Source organism: Rhodamnia argentea, chromosome 9 (genome assembly GCF_020921035.1).
Source record: "Rhodamnia argentea isolate NSW1041297 chromosome 9, ASM2092103v1, whole genome shotgun sequence".
In the NCBI taxonomy this organism is placed as follows: domain Eukaryota; kingdom Viridiplantae; phylum Streptophyta; class Magnoliopsida; order Myrtales; family Myrtaceae; genus Rhodamnia; species Rhodamnia argentea.
This window is the reverse complement of record NC_063158.1, coordinates 22,415,195-22,439,228: the sequence shown is the minus strand read 5'-3', so window position 1 is coordinate 22,439,228 and position 24,034 is coordinate 22,415,195. Positions and strand designations below refer to the sequence as shown.

Below are 24,034 nucleotides of genomic sequence, written 5' to 3'. Positions count from 1 at the left end.
ATAGTTGGACACGGTCAATGGTCAACGATGGCTCGACCAACAAAGAGAGGCTGCTTCTGAGACTTCTGCCTCAATGCCCGTTATAACTGTTGGGCTTCGATGATAAGAGCCATGACTTCCCAGCTTACTTGACCTGTGGCACGGATTATCTCTCTCACCAGATCAATCTGATTCTGTTTCCATCTCTACAAAAATTCCATATTATCGCTTGATTCCGATCTTGTTCGCTTGGTTGTTGGTCAAAGATTCGGATTCGGATTTTAACGATTAGAAATGCTTTTCTGACAATACTGTGAAGGACGACACAATTTCAATTTGCATAAAACACTTACTGATTAGAAAAATTTGTAGTAAAAAATAACTAACAGTACTTACATCTGGACGTTTACCTTGTCTTAGCGTTCCTTTACAGTGCATGGGCTTCTGTCCCGTGGGCCTCACTTGTTCATCCTACTTCCATGATGCAGGCGTCACCATTAGCTTTGTGTTGGCTGGTGAATCTTGTGTGCTGAACGGGCTCTGTTACGCAGAGCTCGCCTCTCGTTTGCCTGCCGTTTCTGGAGGAGCTTATTCATACACTTATACAGCTTCCAATGAGCTGACTGCGTTTCTGGTCTTCGCCCAGCTGATGCTTGACTACAATATCGGGGAGGCTAGCATAGCGCGAGGCTTAGCAAACTATCTGGTTACATTGTTGGAGCTCTTCCCATTCTTTAAAGACAATATTCCCAGCTGGATAGGCCGTGGAGGTCAAAAATTCCTTGGAGAAAATATGTCTATCAACCTGCTAGCTCCCATAATCTTGCTTGTTCTGACTGTAATTCTGTGTCTGGGAGTTAAAGAATCTTCTGCTGTGAACTCAATCATGACTGCTAAAGGTACGGTTTAGCCTTACCCAAATAGTGTTTCTAAAGAATGGTTTGTGCAAGATCGAACTGGACAACCCTATGATGGCGGTGATTGCGTAGATAAAAATTACGACATTTGGTTCGCATTTCGGTTAGTCGGAATGCATATGATACCAGCTAATTCTATAAAGACGACGCCTTTCCATTTCTCTACAGAAGAATTTTCTAAATTTGCATAGTTTTAGTGGCTTTCCATTTGCTTCTGCACACTTCGTTTTCGTTCTTCAGCCCTTATAATGTATTTTTTCTGCCTAATGCATTGCTTTTCCATGCCAAGAATTGCACTCTACTATGCCTGAGTTGGCCATTTCTGCACTATTCGTTCATAATTTTATGGACGGACAATTTATTACATCATGTTAATACCGGCTTCGTGGAAGGTTCCGATTTATATCCTGTTTTATCCCCAGGGTCCTGCAATTCTAATCTATGTTTTTTCAGTTCCTTTGTAGAAACTTTTTGCACTCAATCAATCTATTCTTTTTAGTGCTAATTGTGTGTCTATGAGATTCTATTTTGTTTTTAGAGGCCTACATTGTCGTCGAAGAACCTCACATTTGATTATTATACTAGAGCTGCTATACAATCAAGGCGACAGTCGTCATTGAGGCCATTTTAAGAATTTAGATTGTCTTATCGTCAATTAATCCGTAGCAATCCTAGTTTACGAAAGCTATTTGTTTCTTTGGTGCTTATTCACCGTTTGTACTTCCAGATTATTTACGCCTAATCCGTTGTTCTGCAGATCATAATTGTTCTTTTTTTCATCTGTGCTGGTTCTTTTGAGGTAGATACTTCCAATCGCACACCTTTTGCACCCAATGGTGCCAAAGCAATCTTGACTGGTGCTACTGTAGTATTCTTCGCATATGTCGGGTTTGATGCCGTAGCTACTTGTGCCAAAGAATCGAAAAAACCTCAGGTATACCGCATGGCATTCACCACATCCATAAACTCAATTACACTTCATTCTTCTGTGATTATTACTTCTTTCATTGTTTTGGTACTTATCCTCTTTTCTCTCGACAGTTTCAGCGAGACATGCCATTAGGGATCATGGGAAGTCTTCTTGTATGTGTTGTATTATACATCGGTGTTTGCTTAGTCATCACCGGAATGATACCTTACCAGTTGCTCAGTGAAGAAGCCCCATTGGTTGCGGCTTTTACATGCAAGGGTATGAAATATGTTACCATCTTGATCAGCATCGGTGCTGTTGCTGGTCTTACTACAGCTCTTCTAGTTGTTCTATATGTTCAGGTGAGTCGCTCGACATTCGACGATGAAAAGACAGTCCTTTTGTTACATAGCATGGCGTGTCAGTAACGATTGATTTGTTTTATGGGCAGTCTCGACTCTGTCTTGCTATTGGCCGCCATGGCTTACTACCTAAAATGTTCTCTAAAGTACACCCGGCTCGCCGTACTCCCATTCGTGCTCAGGTCTGGGTTGGAGTCGTTGCAGGCATATTGGTGGGCCTGTTTAACGTGTGCGTCCTCTCTCACATTCTTTCTGTCGGTTCTGTGGTAAGGGCCAGCTATGTCCTTATCATTACCATAATATGTCCTCAGTATTTTGATAGTTCCTGTATGTGATAGTAGTAAACTCATCTAGGTGATTAATTTTCATGGTGCCCTGACTGCTGCATGTGCATCAAAGCATTGTTCTGCTAATTCTTATGGTTTTCTTATGTATGCAACTGCATACAAACTAGTTTTATCTTTTATGACCGGTGCATACAAATTAGTTGACATAAATAACATCATCATCAATGTCCTCACCTGTTTTTCTTTTCGTCCAGACAGGTTATTCAGTAGTTTCAGCATGCGTTGTTGTCCTCTGATGGGATGGCAAGGAGGCAAATTCAAATTCTTCAAGATGGATTTCGAGCTGGAGGGAAGGTGTTCTTACCCTGTTCATAGTTGCCTGCAGCAGTTTTGTTGCCGGACTATGCTATCGTCTCAACGCTCCACTTGTTGTTTCAATTGCTGCTGTCGTCGTCTCTATGATTGCTATTGTCGCTCTTCAATACCGGCAGGTGAGTCTCTCTCTTTCTCTCTCTCTCTTCAGTTTACTAGTTCCTCCATTTTACCTGTTGTATGCATGGCAGAATGGAGCCAAACCAATTGGTTCTAAGCTTTCAATTTTGAACTAGTAGTTGTCCTTGTCACTCTAGTGGCGTAGCTAGCTACTTCTGATGGCTCCAACTGCTGTATTTGCTGATTAAGGAGTGGCTCTAGTGCCCTGCTGGCTTAAATTCCTGACTTCAAAGCAATGAGAATTAAGATTGTACTTCTTGTTCGTCTTGACATAACATCGATTCTCCTCAGGTTTACTTGCAGGCGGCAAGCTTCTCTTGTCCTTGGGTTCCAATTCTCCCAGCCCTTTCCATCTTCTTCAACATCTTCCTCTTTTCTCAGGTATGGTTACGAAGCACCACAGGGAAGACGATGAGATCGTTGTTTGGATACATCTATTCAAGCTTGTAAATATCACGGTTCTCTTTTGCAGCTGCACTATGAAGCATGGGTGAGATTCGTTGTTCTCAGCATCATTACAGTTGGAGTATATGCATTCTATGGGCAGCATCATGCCGATCCACATGCGGATGAGACGATTGTTTCTCACCAGGCTCCTCCAGAAGTTTGATAGCGATTATGCGGGCGAAACTCTTGTTAATAGGCATTGTCCTAGTCAGATGTCTGGCATTGATGTAGTATCCACCCGGAAAGGAATTTTACCCTGTTTTTGGCAATAATACCTTCCGGAAACGCATGGCATTGGCCAGATGTTTACGACGCTGTCTTCTAGGGGCTGAGGGGTCACCCTCTATCGGCACTCGCCGATTTCTTGCATCATTCTTGCCTGATGTTATTGCTGATCCAATACAAGGGGGTGTTGCCCCGAGATTCTTGGCCCCCAGTTGTAATTTATCGAGATGATGACACGGATGGTCCCTGAACTTTTCCAATATACAATGTGATGTGATGAATTGTAGTTTCTGTACTTTAGCATCTTGGGTTTTCCTATATAAACAAAGACGTTCTCGGGTCGCATGAAAGTTGGTATCTTAACATTAACTCTGATTCTGATGACTATAATGATATGTCATATTCTTCAAGAGTAACCTAAAAATATGATGTTGAAAGAAAGGGGAAAACCCGAAGTTATATGTATAGCTGAACCGAGGAAGTCATCGAATAAAGAACAGGGACAGAGCAACCAGATAGCACGAGCAGAACTGGAAAAATAAAGCATGAAGATTTCTTACTGGGGCTCCAAGTTCTGGAGGAGTAAGGATTCTCCTCTTTCCCATACGGATTTTAGCAGGAGAACCTTGTAAATAGGTGCTATCAATACCGTCTTCCCGACTCATTGTAGCCACTATAGTGAGAAGTTACCTGCATAAGAACATCGACAAGAACTGCAGTCATCGTAAGAAGCAAAGCGGCGACTTATTCCCAAAGGGAAATTGTTTTTGACACGTAGATTCACTGTCATGCTTCTCATTTCCCTGACATTCATGAACGTTTAAATGAAACATCAAGCATAAAAGTACCGTCTCAACCTTAGCATTTCAACCTAACTTTCTGCAATCCCAAAAGTTTTTTGTGTGAATTTGTCTTAACAGGTTGGGGGCGATGAGTAAAAGAACAGATGGAAGCATACAGAATCACGATTTTCGCAAATCGGGTATTGTTGTATGTGCGTAGCGATCCGTTTAAACTTTACACCGCGATAGATGGCGGCCTCGGTTTTGCTCAACGTGTAAACCAGTGTTCATCAAGTTAGAAATATGAAGGCAATGATACAAGAACCAAGTAGAAGGACAATAATGTGGAAAACCTAAGACACCTTACCATCTGTAGTCAGTACAGAACAAAACTACTAAAACAATGCTCATCTTTTGAAACTCCTTTTTCAAAAATCTTTTGTTTTAGTTCCTAGAGAACTCGATGCGCAGGAAACTTTGCAGTATTGCAAGTTCAAGAAATAAAGCTAAGAAAATGAAAGGGAAACCTGCTGACCAGCCTTTGGACAGTCACCTGTGCCATAATTCGGATGCTGAAAAAGGAAAATCCAAACGAAAATAGGTGAAGCTTATGTCCATTTTTATGACTTCCATCTTCTGTGAAAACTTAGAAGTATTCTTGAAAATACGCTTCACCAAGTGCCTAATATGCAATAATGAGCAGGGTGATGGATAACTTTTTGAAGGGTTAAGTACACCACAAGTGCTATAACTTTTGTACAATACTCACTTGAGTACTATAAATTTTTTTTTCACTCATTTGAGTGCCACGTTGGAGGAAAATCGTTCACATGAGTGCCACGTTGGAGGAAAATCGTTCACATGAGTGCCACTTCTAGTGAATCATCCTACGTGTACTTTTTTATTAATTTTTTATATATTTTTCAGCGACACGTGGATTTTTTAAAATTTTTTGAAATATTTTCTCTTTTTTTATTGATTTTGATATTTTTTTTTTGTTCTTTTTCAGCCACGACCGGCTGGCCTAGGGGCTAGGGCTGCCTCGCCCTGGGCCGGTGAGCAAGAACCTAAGCCGCGGTCGAGGGCTCTCGATCGCGGCCGAGGGAGCGACAGCCCTTGCCCATGGCCGGTGGGGCCGTAAGCACCCTTGCCTAGATCCGGCAATAGCCTTCATGCCCTCACTTGTCGCCGCCGAGGCCGCGACGGCCCGGGACGAGGGCCGTCGAGGCCCTACCCGCCTAGAACAAGGTGGCCCTCACCCTTGGGTTGCCGATCGTGGCCCACGAGGGTTGTTGATGACCCTTGCGGGCCAAGGAAGCAAAAAATCAAAATAAAAAGAAAATTGCAAAATGAATTAAAAAAATTAGGAAAAAATCCACATGCACATTAAAATTTTCAATAGAATCGTTTTGCTGGTGTCACGTCGGCTTTTTCGGTGTCCATGTTAGAGATATCACTTAAGTGATAGATTTTTCAAAGTTATGGTACTTAATCGTGGAAAAAAAAAAATTATGGCACTCAAGTTAGCGCCATGCAAAAGTTATGACACTCGTGGTGTACTTACCTCGTTTTTGAATAAATCCAAATATTTCTACAAATAATTATTTTCTTTATCTCATCGGGCTTGTGATATTTCGCTTGGAAACCTGTTTCCTATAGGGGTGTAAAAAAAGCCCGGGCCGGACGAGGCGGCCCAGCCCGGCCTAAAAATTCACTTAATTTTCGGGTTGGATTTGGTACTCGGGCCCGACCGGCCCGCCGCCCGACTTTTTTTAACACCAATGTATTCTTTTTAATTTAATTTAATTTAATTGTTTTCTTTTTATATTCTTTCATTTGATGGGTTTGTTAATTGGTTTTGATTCAAAAAAGAAGAAAAAAAGAATCGGACCAGAATTTGACCCGACTAGGCTCGGCCTCGGTCGGGCCGGGTCGAGCTCGGTGCTGTTACGTTTGGGGCCGGCTTGGGCCGAGCCGAGACCCAGCCCGTTGACACCCCCTAGTTTCCTAGATTTAGAGGGAGGAAGAAGAGTTTCTTGACTTAAGCCGGAATCCCAGTATGTTTGGTATACGAAAAACGAAATCATATTAGAATGTAATTAAGTTGGATGAGAGTGGGAGTCAATTGAGCATTTCCATGTCTCTCTTTGGTCCCAACATGAATTGAAGCTTGAATTTCAACTCATTTATTTGCTGCTATCAATTTTTTTTTTTTTTGGTCATATGCTGCTATCATCAAAAGAATGATATTGAATAAAATAAAAATCTAGTTTCCATAAATAGCCATATTAAGGAATGCACGATTTTAAGCACTCTCTTCTTATATGGTATTTTAATTCAAATGCCGCAAAATTTGACCAAAAAATTAGTCAATAAATTGCAAATGCTTCATCTAAAATCCAATTGATTTTTAGTTGATGCGTCGTCATAAGTAAAAATTTGGAATTTAGATTCCTCATCGCTTTAGGATCTATTTTTCAACCAAAAAAGGTCATTTGACCTTTGAATTAGTATTAGCTCTTGCATTTACCAGCCATTTCCACTCTTGTTTTGAAAATTGAAAAGTTTGACTCCAGAGTAGACTTTCTTGGTCAAACTTTGACAAAAAGTCAACCTAGGTTAATTTTTTTTATACATAAAAGTGTCATTTTCATTTTTATATTTTTAAGTTTTCAAAAAAATTGAAATTTTACCCATTTATTGCTCTTTCACCAAAAAGTCAAACTATTGGTGCTTAAAAGAAAATTGGAAAAATCATAAATCTCAAAATCAATTCCCTTTTACTTCATTGTGAATTTGGCATTGAAAATTTTTGCAAAAACATTAGGAATTGACTTTTTCCCAATTAGGAAATCAATCCCTAATTGGCCAAAACCAAAATTAGTTCTTTTCTTATCATTTTTTGAGATAATTTCTTTCATGACATTTGATCTAAATATTGTTCTACATATAATTGTCAAGCCAATTTTGAAATTCATTGACAAAATTAAAAAGCCCCAGTTTTGAGCTCCGATCAGTCAACCGGTCAAGTCTTCATGACCAATGAGTGTTTGCCTTGATTCTACACCATTGAGTGAATGAAATATGAATCCACCATCAATTTTGACAAATTCACTCATATGTATGGTCGATTGAGTTGATTTACAACGTAATGATTCACAATTCGATGAAAACTTGATGCAATTGGTCCAATTAAACTTGACCCATTCTTGGTTATTATCCAATTTTAAAATAAGGGTTCAATTTGATCGATTAGACATGTTCAAAATTTGGTCACGTGATTAATTAGGCAATTATAGGAAAAAATTAAGGGAATTCATGCATTAATTGGAAATTTATCCAAACTAGATCAATTTAGGTTGTTCTAATTGCATGCAATTTGGTCCAATTTAATCAGAAAATTTCTAATTCATCAAAATTGGAACAAAACAAGAAAAATAAGATAAGTTCAAGCCAAAAACCAAACTGGTTCAACCCCACTTAGACCTGGGTCAGCCCAATTCGATCGGGTTAAACCGGTCCGACAGACGTTGACCCGTCGGCTCCGTTAAGCAATTTCCGATGATTTTTTCCAGCCACAATTAGCATGGCAGGTGCCCACACCCTCCCCCTTGTTCAGCAATTTACAAATTGCCCTTTGTCCTTGAGAAATGACCAAACTACCCCTTAAGCCATGTTATCAATTCATGTGAAGATCCATTCCTACCATTCATGCCTTGTGATCTTCGCCATTCATTTTTGCCTGGTCATCAATCCAAGCGATGAAAATCTGACCAATGGCATCATTACTTCATCATTAAACATCTAATTTGAATCATTGGTCAATCCAATGGCCAAGATTGGATCTAACATTTGAATATATCCCATTTTCCCTCCAAATTTCAAAGAGTAGGCTCTCTCTCTCTCTCTCTCTCTCTCTCTCTCTCTCTCTCTCTCTCTCTCTCTCTCTCTCTCTCTCTCTCTCTCTCTCTCTCTCGGCTGAATCCTTGGCAATCCGTGAGTCACTTGCCAATCACGTTTTGCTGAGCCGCCACGGTTCCGATGTGAAACTTCTAATAATTAATGTGGAGAAAAAAGAGTGTATTTAATCTATCCATTATACTCATCAAGTAATTCCTTTCAACTACCTTTGATCGTCCGAATAAAAGTCAAGATGTGATAAATTTTGTCATATCTTGTGTTTGGTGATCCTCCAAGATAGGATAAGGTAGGATATAGAGCGGATATAACTCGGATAAGGAAACTCTTCTACACACTAAAGATGTATGAACTCATCGACAAATGCACTCACATAGTTATTTCTAGGGGTAAGCATTTGGTCCCGATTCCACCAGGATTCGGATCAAACCAATCGGTTCTGGATGTTCTTGCGAGAACTAGTTCGATTTCCGGTCTCACAAGTTTGGAACCAGCAATAATTGGTTCGCTTCCCATTGAACCGAACCGATTGAATCGGACAAAATGGCTCTTATTTTGGGAAAATTCTAAGTAAGAGTTTCAAATGTCTTTATTTTCTCAAAAAAAGATCTAAAATGGACTTTGTTTCAACTATAAGGTTATGAAATGCTCTTATTTTCTCAAAAAAAGAAAAAACCTTGAAGTGAACTTTATTTTAAATGAGGGTTTGAAGTAGCCACGTTAGTCTCAAAAAGGGCTTGACCTCACTGGTTGGTCAAGGGCATTTTTGTCCTTTTTTTTAAAATTTTTTTTCTTATTTTCCTAAATGAATAAAATTTATAAATAAAAAAAAACTAAGCCCTCCTCCACCTGTGGCTGCAGCCCCATCACTCACAAGGGGCAAGGGGTTGCTGGCCCTCACCCATGTCTAGGGGACGACCGGGACCCTTGGCCGGATATAGATGAGATCCATCGATGAGGCAGCGGCCACGGGCGAGGAGGGTCATCCCTCTCTCTCGTATACTTCCTTTTTTTAATTTTTCAACTTTTAGGTTTTCCGACTTTTTAATTAACTTAACTAAATTTAGCTTTAAATTTGTCTTTGAACGAAAATTCCTTTAATCGGATGAAATATTTAGCCGACCGGCCGGATCAAACCCTTATTTGAAGCAACCGTGGCCACTCAAACCCTTATTTAGAAATTTCGCTCTTGTTTTTATCATATCCTAACTTTTATCCCGATCAGCAAAGGCAACCTAAATTGGTACTCTCTCACCTACCTCTCTTGCTCTCGCGTCTCTCTCACACCTTCTTTCCCTTGTTTCTGACTATCGCTCACTCCCTCTCGCGCTCAAAAGGCCACCGCTCTCACCTAGCTCTTTCACTCTCAAGCTCTCACGGTCTCACAAGTCTCTCATCCTCCAATTCGCTCTCACGGTGCCATTGCATGCAGGTAAAATCGAAGCCCAAACAATTGGAGAACTCAATTCAACAAAGAGAAGACGAAGGCTGTTGAAGATTTCAAAGGGGAAATTGAAATTAGGGTTCAAATTCTGGCCGGATATATTAATTTTGAGGTGGTTGGAATATAATTTAAGCATATAAATATGTAATAGATTTGCATTTTGACCCATAATTTATTGAAAATGTTTAAAATTGGTCATGTGCATGTTGGAATGCTATACTCACATGTCTCCGGCATGTCTAGAGAATTGACCGCATGTCGGTCACGTGTCGAAGAGTGTCGGTGTCCAACATGAATCCCACACGACACGTAGGTCCCCGAAGAGTATCGGTGCTTCCTAACTCCACTCCAGTGCCCAATATAACCGTGAGAATTGGCCACGTGTTGGTCGCATGTCAAAGAGTATTGGTGTTTGACACAAATCCCACACGACACAAAGATTCCCGAATAGTGTCGGTGCTTTATAGCTCCACCTCAATGCCCATTATAACAGTTTCATGCAATGATAGTTAAGTCTCTTTTGTGTTTTTTTTTTCTTTAGCTCGTAAACACAAAAGGACTGTACGCACTTTTTTAAAAAGATTAGGTTCGGAATTTTTGGAAGAATTCCTTCCGGAGGAGGAAGTTGTTCTAATTTCTTCTTTAATACCTTTTGGGCACGAGTCAGCGACTGTTGCGAGCAGCAGTAGACTCGGGAAATGAGAATGCCATATAATTGCTTTGATTTGCCTATTATTCTAGAACGGACGAGCAAGTGCTAAAGGATTAGGTTGGTCCAACTCGACATTCGGATAAGTTTGAGAATTAGTGAATCATTATGCTCCACTGAAAGAACCTAATAGCTAAAAGATAAGTTATTGCTCGAATGTCTGCATGGTGGCCCAAAATTAGTCATCATAGAAAAGACCCACCAAGAAAAGGAGTGAGGAGCAATAAGCAAATATTATACTTATCAAATTCTCCATCGAGACTTTGTTAATTGGCCATTTATTAGTAATATCGTGTATCAAACCTTCTACTCGAATAATCTCATCGTGTGCATGTTAACCTCTTTGTCCTTGTGCGTAATAAGATAAGACTCCACTGCAAGGTGACAAGCATGGAAGAATTATTAAAAAAGTCTTAAACCTATTGTATTTGTACCAATTCAGTATTAAACAATATCACATTTTGTCAATTGAGTTCATCCGATTAATTTACAGATGCCGACCATCCTAAATGGTACAACCGATACTAACATGGACATTTTTTTAATATATGGAACCACCCGTAGTGTACAAAATGAATTTTGTAGCGAAATACAGACGTTTCTTTCCCCCCCGCACCTGCTTCTAGTGCTTTTGCCAAAAACTTGCATCTACATTGACATTTTTTGTAATAATAATTTGAACTTTTTTATTAGATCTGAGTGTGCGAGGTTGTCATGGCCTTCGAGTAGACACGGCGAGGTTCGCTTGGTGACCCTCGTCGACCCTAAGTGCAAAGAACAAAAGAAATAAAAAACAAAAAATTTCAGATTATCTTGTGTCGATACACTCAAGGAAAGAGATGTTTCCATACTATTGAAAGAATAAATTCTTGCTTAGAATGATGGACCATTAAAAGTCCTCAAGAGAGTCGGGGACAATGCTTATAAGGTTGATCACCTTGGAGATTATGGCGTCTTGGCTACTTTTAATATTTCTCCTTGTTTTGAATATGAAGGCATATTAGACTTGAAGACAAATCTCAAATAACCTGGGAAAATTGATGTGGGAACATCCGGTTCTATATGATCGACTATCAAGCTCAATAAAGAACTCGTTGATTGAACTAGCCCAATCCTTACTTTTGCAAGCAAACGCCAATTTCGGCTACAATCTGGTTTGATGGGTTTAAGTTTAAAGATATCGATTCTACGTGCTAGTTATCGACTTGCAAGATTAGTTATCGATTTCATGGTTGTTGATCGACTATCGAGATGCCGATTTACAAGTTTGTTGTCGACTTCGAAACTCGTAATCAACTACCTAGTAACCCGGGGTTGCTCTGATCGATTTCCTTTGTTGTTTGTCAATCTTTCGAGATTTCTATTCGACTGCCTAGACCAGTGGATGAATTTGGAGGATCAAATCAAGTTATAATGCATATAATCTTCGTTAAATGTATTTAGCCCAAATTATTAAGTGTCTTAATTATTAGTTTTATCTGTCTTAAGCCCTAGTTTTATGAGCCTTTATTGTGCTGTTGCTTTCAAGAGTCTTTACTACGTGAATAATTCAAGAGTCATTTTGGTTTCTAGGATTCAAGAGTCTTTCTTTTGTTTAGCATAATCTTTCTATAACCAGGGGCATAATCTCATTTATAAGACAGAAGACATGAATTTGATAATTTATGAGATTTTCCTCAAGTGAGAGAACTTCTATCCCTATTTTTATCCAAGTTCTTTGGTGGTGAAACCAGGAGCCCTTTATCCTTGGACAGTGAGTTTCCTTTAGGCTTTGGCGGTAAACTTCTCCTATTTGGAAGTCTTTTATCCATGGTGGGCGGCTCGTCATTTATGCCTTAACGGTGAACTTCGTCTATCCGAAATCCTTTATCCTGTGCTAGCAGTGTTCCTTTAGGCCCTACTGGTGAATTTCATCCATCCCGATCTTTATCCTCAGCCAGTGGCGAGTACTTCATGCCTTGATGGTGATTGACGTCTACCATATATCCCATTGTCACTCAAAACACATCCCCAGACACGCATCACATGTGCTCCAAGCTTTTTTTAATCCTATTGCTACTAATAACATTCGCGTCAGGAAGATTGTTAAGATAAGTATATACCCGCCTGTACTCCAATGAAATTGTAAATTTTCGGATTAAATTAAAGTGCCGTTGTAACTTAGGGTTTTTTTTTCCCAAAAGAATACCAAGAACATACGTCACTTTTGATCCCTCTGACAATATGTCTCTATTTTTGCAAATACCCTTGCTTAGGGTTTGCGAATACATATGCCTCTTTGCAAACTCATTTTACCATATTTTAGCATTTTGCTTGGGATTTGGATGATTGATCATCAATTGGTTTTGCATGTCTAAGGGATAGGCATTTTTTTTTTATTACAGAAAATGACATTTTCGTGAATCGAAATACAGAGGCAGCACTTGTGAAGTTGCAAAGTGATTTCCGAAGGTAAAACTCAGATATAAAACGCTGATTAGATGAAAGGAGACTTCAAATTGACGCAGCCTCAACGGAAGACGTGACGAGTCGTTTACAAATGGGGACCTTTCATTAAATGATTCCTTTCTGAAGGTTTCATACCTCTGTGGTTTGGTCCTTCGTCTTTTATATTTGAATAATAACCTGTCTGCCATACACCACCGCCCCCCTTCTTTTGTACCCGCAATTCCGGGTCGGACTTGAATTGATTTGTACGCTAAAAAAAAAAAGGTGCCGAAGCGGCTTCACCGACATGAACTCGTGAATTGCGTTTCTGGGTCGAGGTTGTTGCGTGCGGACCAGCCAAATCAAAGACGGTGCAAAATTAGTACTTTTGTCTAGTTCGAGAAAGATTAAGGAGAGGTGGTCTTTTTCTCTAGCGTTGCCTACCTTTGGCACATTCGATGGAGGAAGAAGGCTTAAAACAAACAAAGAAGTCTTGATTGCGTCTCGGCTTTGTGTAACTTGTCAAGCGCGATGAAATTGCATGGACAATTTCGAGGGGGTTGCAAGCTGGTTGGGTAGGCGGCATCCGCTTTGCCATGATTGGAGGAGAAATCGATGGAGAAGCGTCGGAGAAATTCCAACACCCCTTCATAATTGAAATAGTGTGAGAGGGAGAGACCGAAGTTTGAAATTGAAGGTATTGAGTCACAAGCCACTATAAATTCTTCTTTTTATCTATTGCAGTTTCTTCTTTTTTATCTCGAAGTCGTGGAGGGATGTTAAAATCGAACTGGAAAATCGAACCGAACTATTGACGGAACCGAATTGAACTGAAAATTTCATGCATTTCTGTTCGGTTTAGTTCTATTTTTTGTTCGGGTAGTTGAAAAAATAACCATTCTTTTTTCATGTTGATTATTTCGATTCGGTTAACTCAAATCGCGTGGAAAATCTCCAAAACGGCATTTCTTTTCTTTTCTTTTCTTTTTCTTCTTTTCTTCTTTGGGGTTGGGTGAGGGCTACAACGACCTCAGGCAGTTGCCGGTAGACCCGACGTCCCTCAGCCCAAAAAACAAAAACAAAAAAAAAACCAGAAAAGATTTTAAAACAATCGATAGTGATCCCACAAAATCTCACATGGTCAATATGGATCGAGCCATTTTTCACCCGACATGATCTTCCCATTTGATGACTCTAAGCATAACCATGCCAGGTGTGGCTATTAATCCAGAGATTTTACTTTTCGGATATACCGAGAACATGACATTTCTATCCATTCAAATCATTTAACGAGCTCTAGTTTCGCTTATGAGGAAGAAATCAAGGAACTTCATCGATATGTCATGCTTTGATCTTCGGTGGAAGGGTATTAAATAGTTAAAAGTTTCTCCCCGTCCGGTCAATTTATGTATTGATTTTTCATCCTTTTCTTGGGCCCAAATTGCATTGACCCTACTCCTGAGAAATTTATGATCTACATCATTGGATCTCCATTCATGACGACAAAGATGCTTCTGTTCTATTTATAAAAAAAATAATAATCTTGATAAATTGTAGACTAAGTCAAGCTTCAGCTGCGATTGAACCTAACTAGACATCGGCCTAGAAGGTCTCTTCAGCCGTACGAAACTACCTGCGTAGCTTCAAGCATCATTCGTACCGACCTTGGACAAATCGAAACCAAAATTAATTGCAAAAAGAAAATTATATTGACTAATTACAAAAATAAAAAGGGGGCAAAAAACAAATTATTTCCTAGGTCCCTCTCTCCAAAAATTCTCGAGCGAAACCTGGTATAAGATCTAAGCAGAAAGATACCAAAGCAACTGAACAAGAGGAAAAATACTTGTGTGGTCTTATTTCACACCAATCATAAATTCAATTCATTGATCGAGAAATTTTTTCTAGAAAGATGGGATCGAACATGTACATAATATGCTTCAAAGCCATAAGGCCCCAGCTTCTCTCAAGATGGGCACCAACTCGCCGGAGATATGAGTGGCCATCATCTTCTCCAGCCCTCCAAACAACCGCCCGCCGACGAAAACTGCCGGAAACTGCAACTTCTGGTCATTATCGCTGTCGCCGCCATTTTGGTCCTTGTCGTCGGCCCTAATCATGCTCTTCAACTCCTTGATCACAACGCCCTCGTCACCGTCGTCAATCTCGTACACCGCGGGGTTCACCCCGAGCCCCAGCAAGAGCCTCTTCGCCACGTGGCACATGCAGCACCCGCGCCGCCCGATCACGATCACCGCATTCTCCGTCGCCGCCCTCCTCACGCCGCTGCAGCCTGCTGCACCCGCCGTCGTCGCCGTCACGGCCGCCGTCCCTTCCGGCCCTCCTTGGCCCTCCACCGCCGGTGGCCGGGGGCCGGAGCTAGCCGGGATACAAGCCTTGAAAGGGATTGCTTTCTGCATGGAGAGGGAGGGAGAGAGAGATCTGAGTGGTGTTTTGCTGTTTTGGCTTTGGGAGGAAAGGGTTGAGGGAGGTAATTTAAGAGGAGAAGGTGGGAAGACTTCAGCGTCAACGGCGGTGACGCACTATGCTACGTCACGGGCACTGTGGTGACGTGCCGCGCTGCGTGAGGAGGGGATGGATAGATTCCAAGCAGCAGCAGCTACGTCCCGCGGACCCACTTGATCTTGATCACGACCGCGTCGTCGGTCGCCCATCAACTCGTGTCATGTCTTCGCGTAGATGGCAATTAAGGAAAGAGCCAAAAACATGTGAAGTTTCCGGCAATCTCCTAACTCGAGCATGGGCACATCATCTTCTTGAATTGATTTTAGCCTTTAAAACGTGTGTTTCTGCATTATTTTTAATCGATGGAGACGTATGTTTCAAGAGTCTTATTAATAAGTCTAGTATTTCTCACATTTTAGTCTTGATCTAAAGTTTCAAATATGGATTTCATGAGATATAAAATAATGGACTACTCAATTATGCTCAAAGGCTCGAGTTTCTTTTCCACCGTTTTGGTAATTATCTCTTTCATTTATGGCCCTTGAGTTAACTTATCCATGTCGAGATCATGACCCATTAGTCTTTAGATGTATAAAAAGCGTATGTATCCCGCAAAAGGGATAGCACGTGACCCTACTAGCGTATTAGAAAATTCAACACAAAAACTTAAGCTTTTATGCGAAAGGGCCCGCGTAGAAAAAATTTATGACCTGTCATCAAGCAATGACATCGACACAAATGAAGTTCCATGGAGGATTGCATGTATAAGCATCCTTAGTGTGTGGAGCTTGAAGGTTGATTTTCTATTTTGGATTGAGATACTCTTATTTAATGGCATTCACAACTAAAATGTATCCCTTTGTGAAGGATACATTCGATTATATCGGCTGACGATTTTTTCTTTTATCCTCCCCCGCCACCCTTCAAACGCCTTTTCACTATATATCATTACCAAACTCAATACTGCCACCTCCCCCAATTGCGGCCGTCGCTTTCGACCATCCGCTTTAACCTTCGCTAACAACATCCGCACCACATCTCACGGTTAGCTCGGTTGGTTGGACGATTGGCGATTTTCAATTAAAAAATCGAAAGTTTGATATTCGAATCCAACTAATTATGTTTAAACTGCTCTGAGTTAGGGTCACTTGCACATATCAAAGGTCTTCACGAGACATGCGGAATATTCCCCGGATCTCCAGATAGCTCCTCGCTGGATTATTAAAAAACAAAATCTCATTTGCATATCTTACGGACATGAACTTAGAATTTTTTATCCCTAGAATTTGTATCTAGGAAAGGCATGATGTCCAATTTTCAAGATAGAGTGAGTGTGCCACCAATGTTGACATGCATGTGTTCCATAAATAATCATATTATGATTTCATTGTCAACGCAAGGACATAGTGGGCTGCGACGGTGGAAACTTCACGGATGGAGTGGGGGGCACAATGTAGGGTTGTTTCGGCAGTTTTCTCTTGACGTGTTGTCTTACATCACACAAGTTTTGGACTTGGGTTTTTGTTTTGAAAAGATAGTTTTGTGATGATAACAACTAGTTCGGGGTTAATAAGTTCTCTTGCATATGCGATTACGTATGTCTAGCACAAGCCCATGGTTTTTTTTTCTCGCGGCCGTAAGTCGTACACTTCGAGGGAAGTCAACGGAACGGGAGAAAGAAAAAGGAAACTTCGTTGCAAAATCGAACTTGGAAAAGAGAGTACCCTTTTGACCAAAAACTTAAATTGTTTTGTTTTATCGATCAAGAAAAACAATTGTTTTTGTTGGAAATATATTTTGAGTTTGAGCCCGAAACGAAAGTTTAAATTTCGAAAATAAATATATTTTGATCGCGAAATTAAAGATAAGAGATGGGCCACGCAATCTTCTTTTGGCTTTTGAAGTTGGTCAAGAAAATCAAAGAAAGTTTAATATGGAAGTGGGTTTATGGAGCTTGGATTATGCATCGGATAAGATTTGTTTTGAATCTCATGGAAATCTATTTTTGGTGAAATCGATGTGATATTTCCTATTTTAGATAGGTTTCCTAATTCTAGTCGGAGAATATTTCCTATTTTGGATCCAAATATTGCCTATAAATAAGAAACAGATATTCTTTGTGAAGAGTGTCAAAGAGAATCTTTTGCTAGTGAATTCCATTTCTAGTGGTTGAAGTTAATTAAATCTTGTGAGTAAGATTTTTGAATTCCTTCTTGAGATTGAGAAATTATTTTATGAGGAATTGCGGGCTAAACACTTGTGAGTTATTGGATGTAATTGGGGCTGAGAAACACTAAGAGTGTTTGAGTGACTCGAGTGTAACTGTAATCTTCATTGTATCGCTTGATCTATAGTAAAATTCATTGATCCTCTCTCCGTAGATATAGGTATTTACGACCAAACCACGTAAATCCGATATCCAATTTATTTTCTTGTTTTGTCTATTTTATCGTTTGATCGCTTGTTTCGCGCAACAATTAGCATCAGAGCTGATAGTTGATTAGTGGGCCTCCAATCTGTTCCTGTGTTTGGTGAATATTTCAAAAAAGAAGTCTTACGATTGACGCTTGTTTTATGTGAAAATTGTAATCTCTATTGGTCTTGCGAAAAGAGACCATGAACAATTGGTCGGGTAACACGAGTCCGGAGAGAAGAGACCATGGATAGTTGGTCTAATAACGCAAGATGGAGACCATGGGTGATGCAATTCCAAGTTAACAGTAGATGTTGGTTGTTTATTGTGCATAGTTGTGGGTTCATTGCAATAATTTGGAGATTCAAGTTGAAATATGTTGGTGCAGAAAAATACCTGAATTAAAGGGAAGTAAACCTAACACTAGAGCTCACACGTGAAGGAGAGGTTGTTAAGATGCACGTGTGAATTGTATTAGAGAAATCCCACATTGAAAAATTGATGTGGCATAGAGCAGTTAATATCCAAGTTGGCCCAAAACTCATTAACTTAAGTTTTTAAGAAACAGTGGGTCTGACTGGATATGTTGATGGGCTGAAACTTGAGCTTTCTCTTGGTGATATCCTCTTGAGAATGTGTCGAACTCTATGAAGCGATTCCAACAAATGGTATCAAAGCCAGGCTTGGATGAAGTTGAAGCAAATAGATGGCAACAAAAGAAGGTATAGTGAAAATCGACAAATTTAATGGATTGGATTTTGATTTCTAGAAGATGCAGATTGAATATTATATATACCGGATGAAATTGTACTTACCCTTGTCTAGGACGAAGCCGGATACAATGAAGCAAGCTAATGGGAAATTGCTGGATAAACGAGTTATGGGTGTTAAACTTAAAGATACACGAAGGTGCTTTAGTTTCTAATCATGTCAATGAATTTAATATGATCATTAGTCAATTGAGTTCAGTTAATATTGACTTTCAAGATAAAGTATGTGCTTTGATTTTATTATCTTCATTGCTGATAATTCGAATACTACTATTACTGCTGTTAGTAATTCGTCCGAGTCAACAAGTTTGACATTAAATGGGATCCGAGATTTAATTCTGAGTAAGGATATCCGCAGAGGACAATATGGTAAATCTGTGTCTACTACTTTAATAGGTGAAAATAGAGAAACAATGGGTACTCATCTTAGTAGAAGTATTATAACAGACAGAGTCGGTCATGAACCGGTGGTGCTGTCTGTTGGAATTGTGGCAAGAGGGGTATCTTCGAAGGGATTGCTTTAAGCTGAAGAATGAAAAGGGTAAGGGAATTAGAGTTGAGTTTGCGAATAATGTTGCAGCTGTAGTCGACAGTAATTTGGATAGTGCTAATTTTATCTTGTCTCATTGCGAGGATTCATCGTATGGTGGATGAATTATGGATTTTGATTGTTCGTTACAACAAATAGGAATTGGTTTACTACTTACCAATGCACGGATAGTAGTAAAGTGCAATTGGGGAACAATACCGAATGCAATGTTATTAGTGTTGGCGATGTGAGAATTAAAAATCATGATGTTATTGTGAGGACATTAACTGGAATGAGACATGTTCCGGAGTTGAAGTAAAATTTGATTTCCTTGAGTGTTATGGATTTAGCTGGGTATCGGTATTCTTCAAAATATAGAATTTTGAAGGTTGTTTGAGATGCTTTGGTGATAATGTAAGGAATCAAGCACAATAGCCTATATGAGCTTCAAGGTGATGCAATAACATATTTCGCTGCGGATACGTCGAATACTTCTGTTCACGAATATGAATTGTGGCATATGCGTTTGGGCACATCAACGAGAAAAGCCTGAAGGTTCTAAGTGAAAGAAATTTATTGTGTGGTTATATAGCTAACGAACTAAATGTATACAGGTATTGTGATTTAAATCAACGGCGAAAAGTGCAGTTTAGTACGATTGTCAGAGAAACCACGAAGATTGCAGAATTAATTCACTTGGATGTTCGCGGGCTGTTGCGATTTCCTTCTAGGAAAAGTGCCAGATTTATGTTAACAATCATAGATGACTACTCGAGGATGATCGGGTGTTTAATGCTTAGGCACAAGTTTGGTGCTTTTGTCGGGATCGGGCGGTTGAGAGCTTTGATTGAAAAGGAGACTGATAAAACGATCATAGATGCGTAAACTAACAAAATCATGGAGTTTTGCTCGGAGCTATTAAACGAATTCTGCATGAAGAAAGGCATAGTAAAACACCGCACTAGTGCTACTAAACCACAACATGTTGCAAAGTTGATGAGTAAGACATTACCAAAGACGGCCCATAAAATGTTCTCTAGTCCTAATATGGAGATGCATTTAGTACGTTTAGCTACCTAAAGAATATATCCTCATTGACTGCGATTGGATGCCGGACTCCCAAAAAAGTGTGGTCCGATAATGTTACTGATTGTTCTATTATTAGAATATTTAGTTATCCTTGTTATATTCATGTTAGTGATGGTCAGCTCAAAGGAAAGGCAAGAAAGTGCATGTTCTTAGATTATGCACAAGGTGAGCAAAGTCATCGGTTGTAGTGCACGAAATTAAATTCATCTGTTATAAGTAGAGAAATTACATTTGACGAGTCTCCAAGATTTCCGCATATGAGTGATTATAGCAGTGTTCATACAGATCCGAACAGTGTTCAGCTTGAGGTACAGTTGCAACAACAAACTCTTGAGGTAGCATGTACTAGTATAGTAATCGACACAGATGGTACTTGTAGTGAGTAGAGCTTATAAATGCAATGGTTGCTGTAACTGCTGATATTGACAAGCTATGTATTCAGTCTCCTAATATATATGGCTGCAACAATGGTTTTTCTTTATTTGTGGTAAAGGAGGTTGTGTCTGAAATTTTTTACGGAGTAGTTAAAGGTGCATGTGCAATTAGTGTTTTGATGATGTCATCGGTTATGACGAAGTTTAAGCGCGAGATCGACTTAGATGACGTCCGAAGAGGTCGAGCCCATTGGGGCTGTGAGAGTAGTAGAGAAGTTTGAACTTTCAACGAAACAATTGTGAATTATCTCAAATGTCGAGCCAAGGTGGAGATTGTTGAAAATATGTCTTAAGTTTGTGCCTAAAGCGAAAATCTGAATTACAAAAATAAATATATCTTGATCGTGAAATTAAAGATAAGAGAAAGGAACATACAATCTTCTTTTGGCTTTTGGAGTTGGTCAAGAAAATCAAAGAAATTTCAATACGGAAGCGGGTTGACCAAACTTGGATTCTGCATTGAATAAGATTTGTTTTGAATCTCACGGAAATCTAACTTTGGTGGAATCGATGTGATATTTCCTATTTTGAATAGGTTTCCTAATCCTAGTTGGAGAATATTTTCTATTTTGGATTCAACCCTTGCTTATAAATAAGAAGCAGATGTTCTTTGTGAAGAGTGTCAAAGAAAATCTTCCGCTAGTAAATTACAACCCAAGTATTTGAAGTCAATTAAATCTTATGAGTAAGATTTATGAATTCCTTATTGAGATTGAGAGATTATTTCGTGAGAAACTGTGGGGCTAAACGCTTGTGAGTTATTGGATGTAATTGGGACTAGGAGACATAGAAAATGTTTAAATGACTCGAGTGTGATTGTAATCTCCATTTTATCGCTTCATCTATATTGGAATTCGTTGCTGCTCTCCTCGTGAACGTAGGTCTCTATGACCGAATCACGTAAATTTGATATCCGATTTATGTTCTTGTTTTATCTATTCTATCCTTTGATCGCTTACTTCACACAACAATTCTGTTTTGAGGTCTCTTATAGTTCTATCATCGATTAAAAGTACGATGAATTGCGACACTTCTCGGTCATCAATCAAAATGGGTCCGTCGGTAAAACCTGCCTTTTATAAATATAGCTTTTATCAATATGGGACATGATATTTCTACCACATGGAATTACCAACTTGAAAGGCGTACTATAACATAAAAAAAAAAAAAACAGTTATTTTGGGCTCCGAATCATACCGCTACTGCTTACTCATTATCCTAATTTTACCGGAAAAATTGTTCAAAAAGTCCTAAACATATTGCGGTTATACCAATTTAGTCCTAAACCTTTTAATTTTGTTAATTGAGCCATAAACATTTTCACGTTTCACCAAATAAGTCTATTTGGACAATTTTGGTTGGAAGTTACTAAGGTGGACGCCGGTTGTCCTGCGTGGCACTGCCAGCATTGATGTTGACAAATTTTGATAAATTTAATTAATTTTTTCCCTTTTGTTTTTATTTTCTTCTATTTTCCTTTACTTGTTTATCTTCTTTCTTATCTTTTTCCTTTTTTTTCTTCCCTCCTTCCCTCCGTCGACTATCACCGACTTGTCGATGGCCGACGAAGGTCGTCGGTGTGAAGACCGAAATTTCTGCCCGATTGGATTAATGGGGGGATTAGTTGATGTCGGAATTGATTTATTAGTAATTATGATTGGGATATTTATTATTGCCCGATAGATATATTAAGGTTATGAGACAAGTGAACATAGTGATTTATTTGGCGGATTGATATGGTGTAGGCGTGTAGTTTGCATGTAATCGGTCCGGAGCGAAGTTGGTTCATGATTTGAACGAGAAACCGTGGATAGCCCCAAGCGATCACCTAGCCCCTCTATATAAGGCCCCATTCTCTCTCTCCTCTCTTCATTTTTCCCTTTCCCTTTAGTGGACACCCCTCCCCCCACCCCTTCCCCCCGAGAACCCTTTCTCCCTCTTGGTTTCTCCACCTAGCGCCCAACGCCCCGACACCCCCTCTCTCTTGCTCGAGCTCCCTCATTCCTCGGTCATGATGATCCTCGGGCTCGTCTAGGTCCCGTGCTCAACCCCATCCGCTCCTCCTTGTCGCGACAGCCAAAGAGGAAGGAACGACTCCAACTCGTTCTTGTAGCGATTCAAGCTCTATTTTCTTCGTACGCGATCCTAAAGCAAATACTACCTCTATCCTAACCACTAGCTTGTCTGATGGTTGTTTGTTTTGGCAAGATGTGTTGTCTTGAGAATGAATATGTTGCATGGGTGTTCTGCTTGCATGGAAGGGAAATCGCCTTTGTATGAACGATGCGTTGCTTGAGCTAACTTCCTCGAGTCATGGGTAGATAGGACTCATGGACTGATTGTCTTGAATGTCATCGAGCTGGTGAAAAATTTAGAGAGGAACCATACTTGAGTTTTTGGCCATGGGTTATAAGAAATGATCCACGGTGCTTATGGCTCACCTATTGAAGCTATCGGTTAAATCCCGACCTCTTAGCCATGGGTAGTACGGATTTGAGGACTGGTTGTCGAAATTATAGCTAGAATGGAGTGAATTGGACATGGAAGTCTATATAAGGGCGGTTTGGCCGTGAGCTCTATAAGGGTATCGTGCACTTTGGTGCTCTTCGATAGTTGATTCTGGTGGAATTTTGACTAACTATAGCCTTTACGTGTGTGCTTTGTTATGGTTGTTGTTGTGTATTTTGGCGTTTGCTGATTGTCCGGTTTCCGTCCGAATGAAGGGTGATTTAGATAGTTTAGTCATCCGGCTAGATATTTTACTTGCTGAGCTTATAGCTCACTCCGTAGTTATTCCCTCTTTTCAAATACCTAGGTACCTATGGTTGTGAATGATAATGAAGAAGTTGGAGCATGCCATGGTGATGTGGATAGTATTCGGGGATAGACGTTACCCTTCCGAATTCTCTCGGTGTATTTTGTGGTTTCGTTTATGAAAAGATAATGTAACTAATTGGTATGTCTATGTGTGTGTGTGTATAAAATCGGGGGTTCCTGTTATGTGGGATTGTGTGATTGTTTGAAAAGTACAAGTTAACGAACCCTATGAAAGGCCATATCCTTCAGGCGTCATGCCCGCCCTTTTGTCATGCACTTGTATGTATCTATGCCCGCCCGACTATTTTATTGTTGAGTCTTCCGCATGTGCTCTCTATATTATATGTAATATCATATTAAAACAAAGCTCGTTAATATCGGATAACGCCTTGGGACGTCACCACCGGCCTTAGGGGAGGGACACCCTCTCCAACCTGACGAGTGCTGCCCTCGTCAACCTCGGGAAAGGTTTGCCCCCACTGCCTTAGCGAGGTTCACCCTTGCCATATCGAGTGAGAGTTGCCTTTGCCGGTCGAGGCGAGGACGAAGGAAGGATGGAAGAAAAAAAGAAGAAGAAAAAGAAAGCTAAGGAAAGCATAAGAAAAATAATGAATTAA

At 39.9% G+C, this 24,034-nt stretch overlaps 2 protein-coding genes and 1 pseudogene across 2 annotated transcripts; 2 read left to right on the top strand and 1 right to left on the bottom strand.

The window, feature by feature from the left end:
- The first annotated feature begins 415 nt into the window (after positions 1–415).
- On the top strand, positions 416–889 carry LOC125312467 (cationic amino acid transporter 9, chloroplastic-like). The gene has a single exon (XM_048284812.1). It carries the CDS (start codon positions 416–418, stop codon positions 887–889), a length of 474 nt encoding a protein of 157 aa, XP_048140769.1.
- LOC115739667 lies at positions 424–3,868 on the top strand (annotated as a pseudogene).
- A 10,721-nt stretch (positions 3,869–14,589) lies between these two features.
- Positions 14,590–15,483, bottom strand: LOC115739712 (glutaredoxin-C9). The gene has a single exon (XM_030672936.2). It carries the CDS (start codon positions 15,317–15,319, stop codon positions 14,840–14,842), a length of 480 nt encoding a protein of 159 aa, XP_030528796.1. The 5' UTR covers positions 15,320–15,483; the 3' UTR covers positions 14,590–14,839.
- Between the last annotated feature and the right edge of the window lie 8,551 nt (positions 15,484–24,034).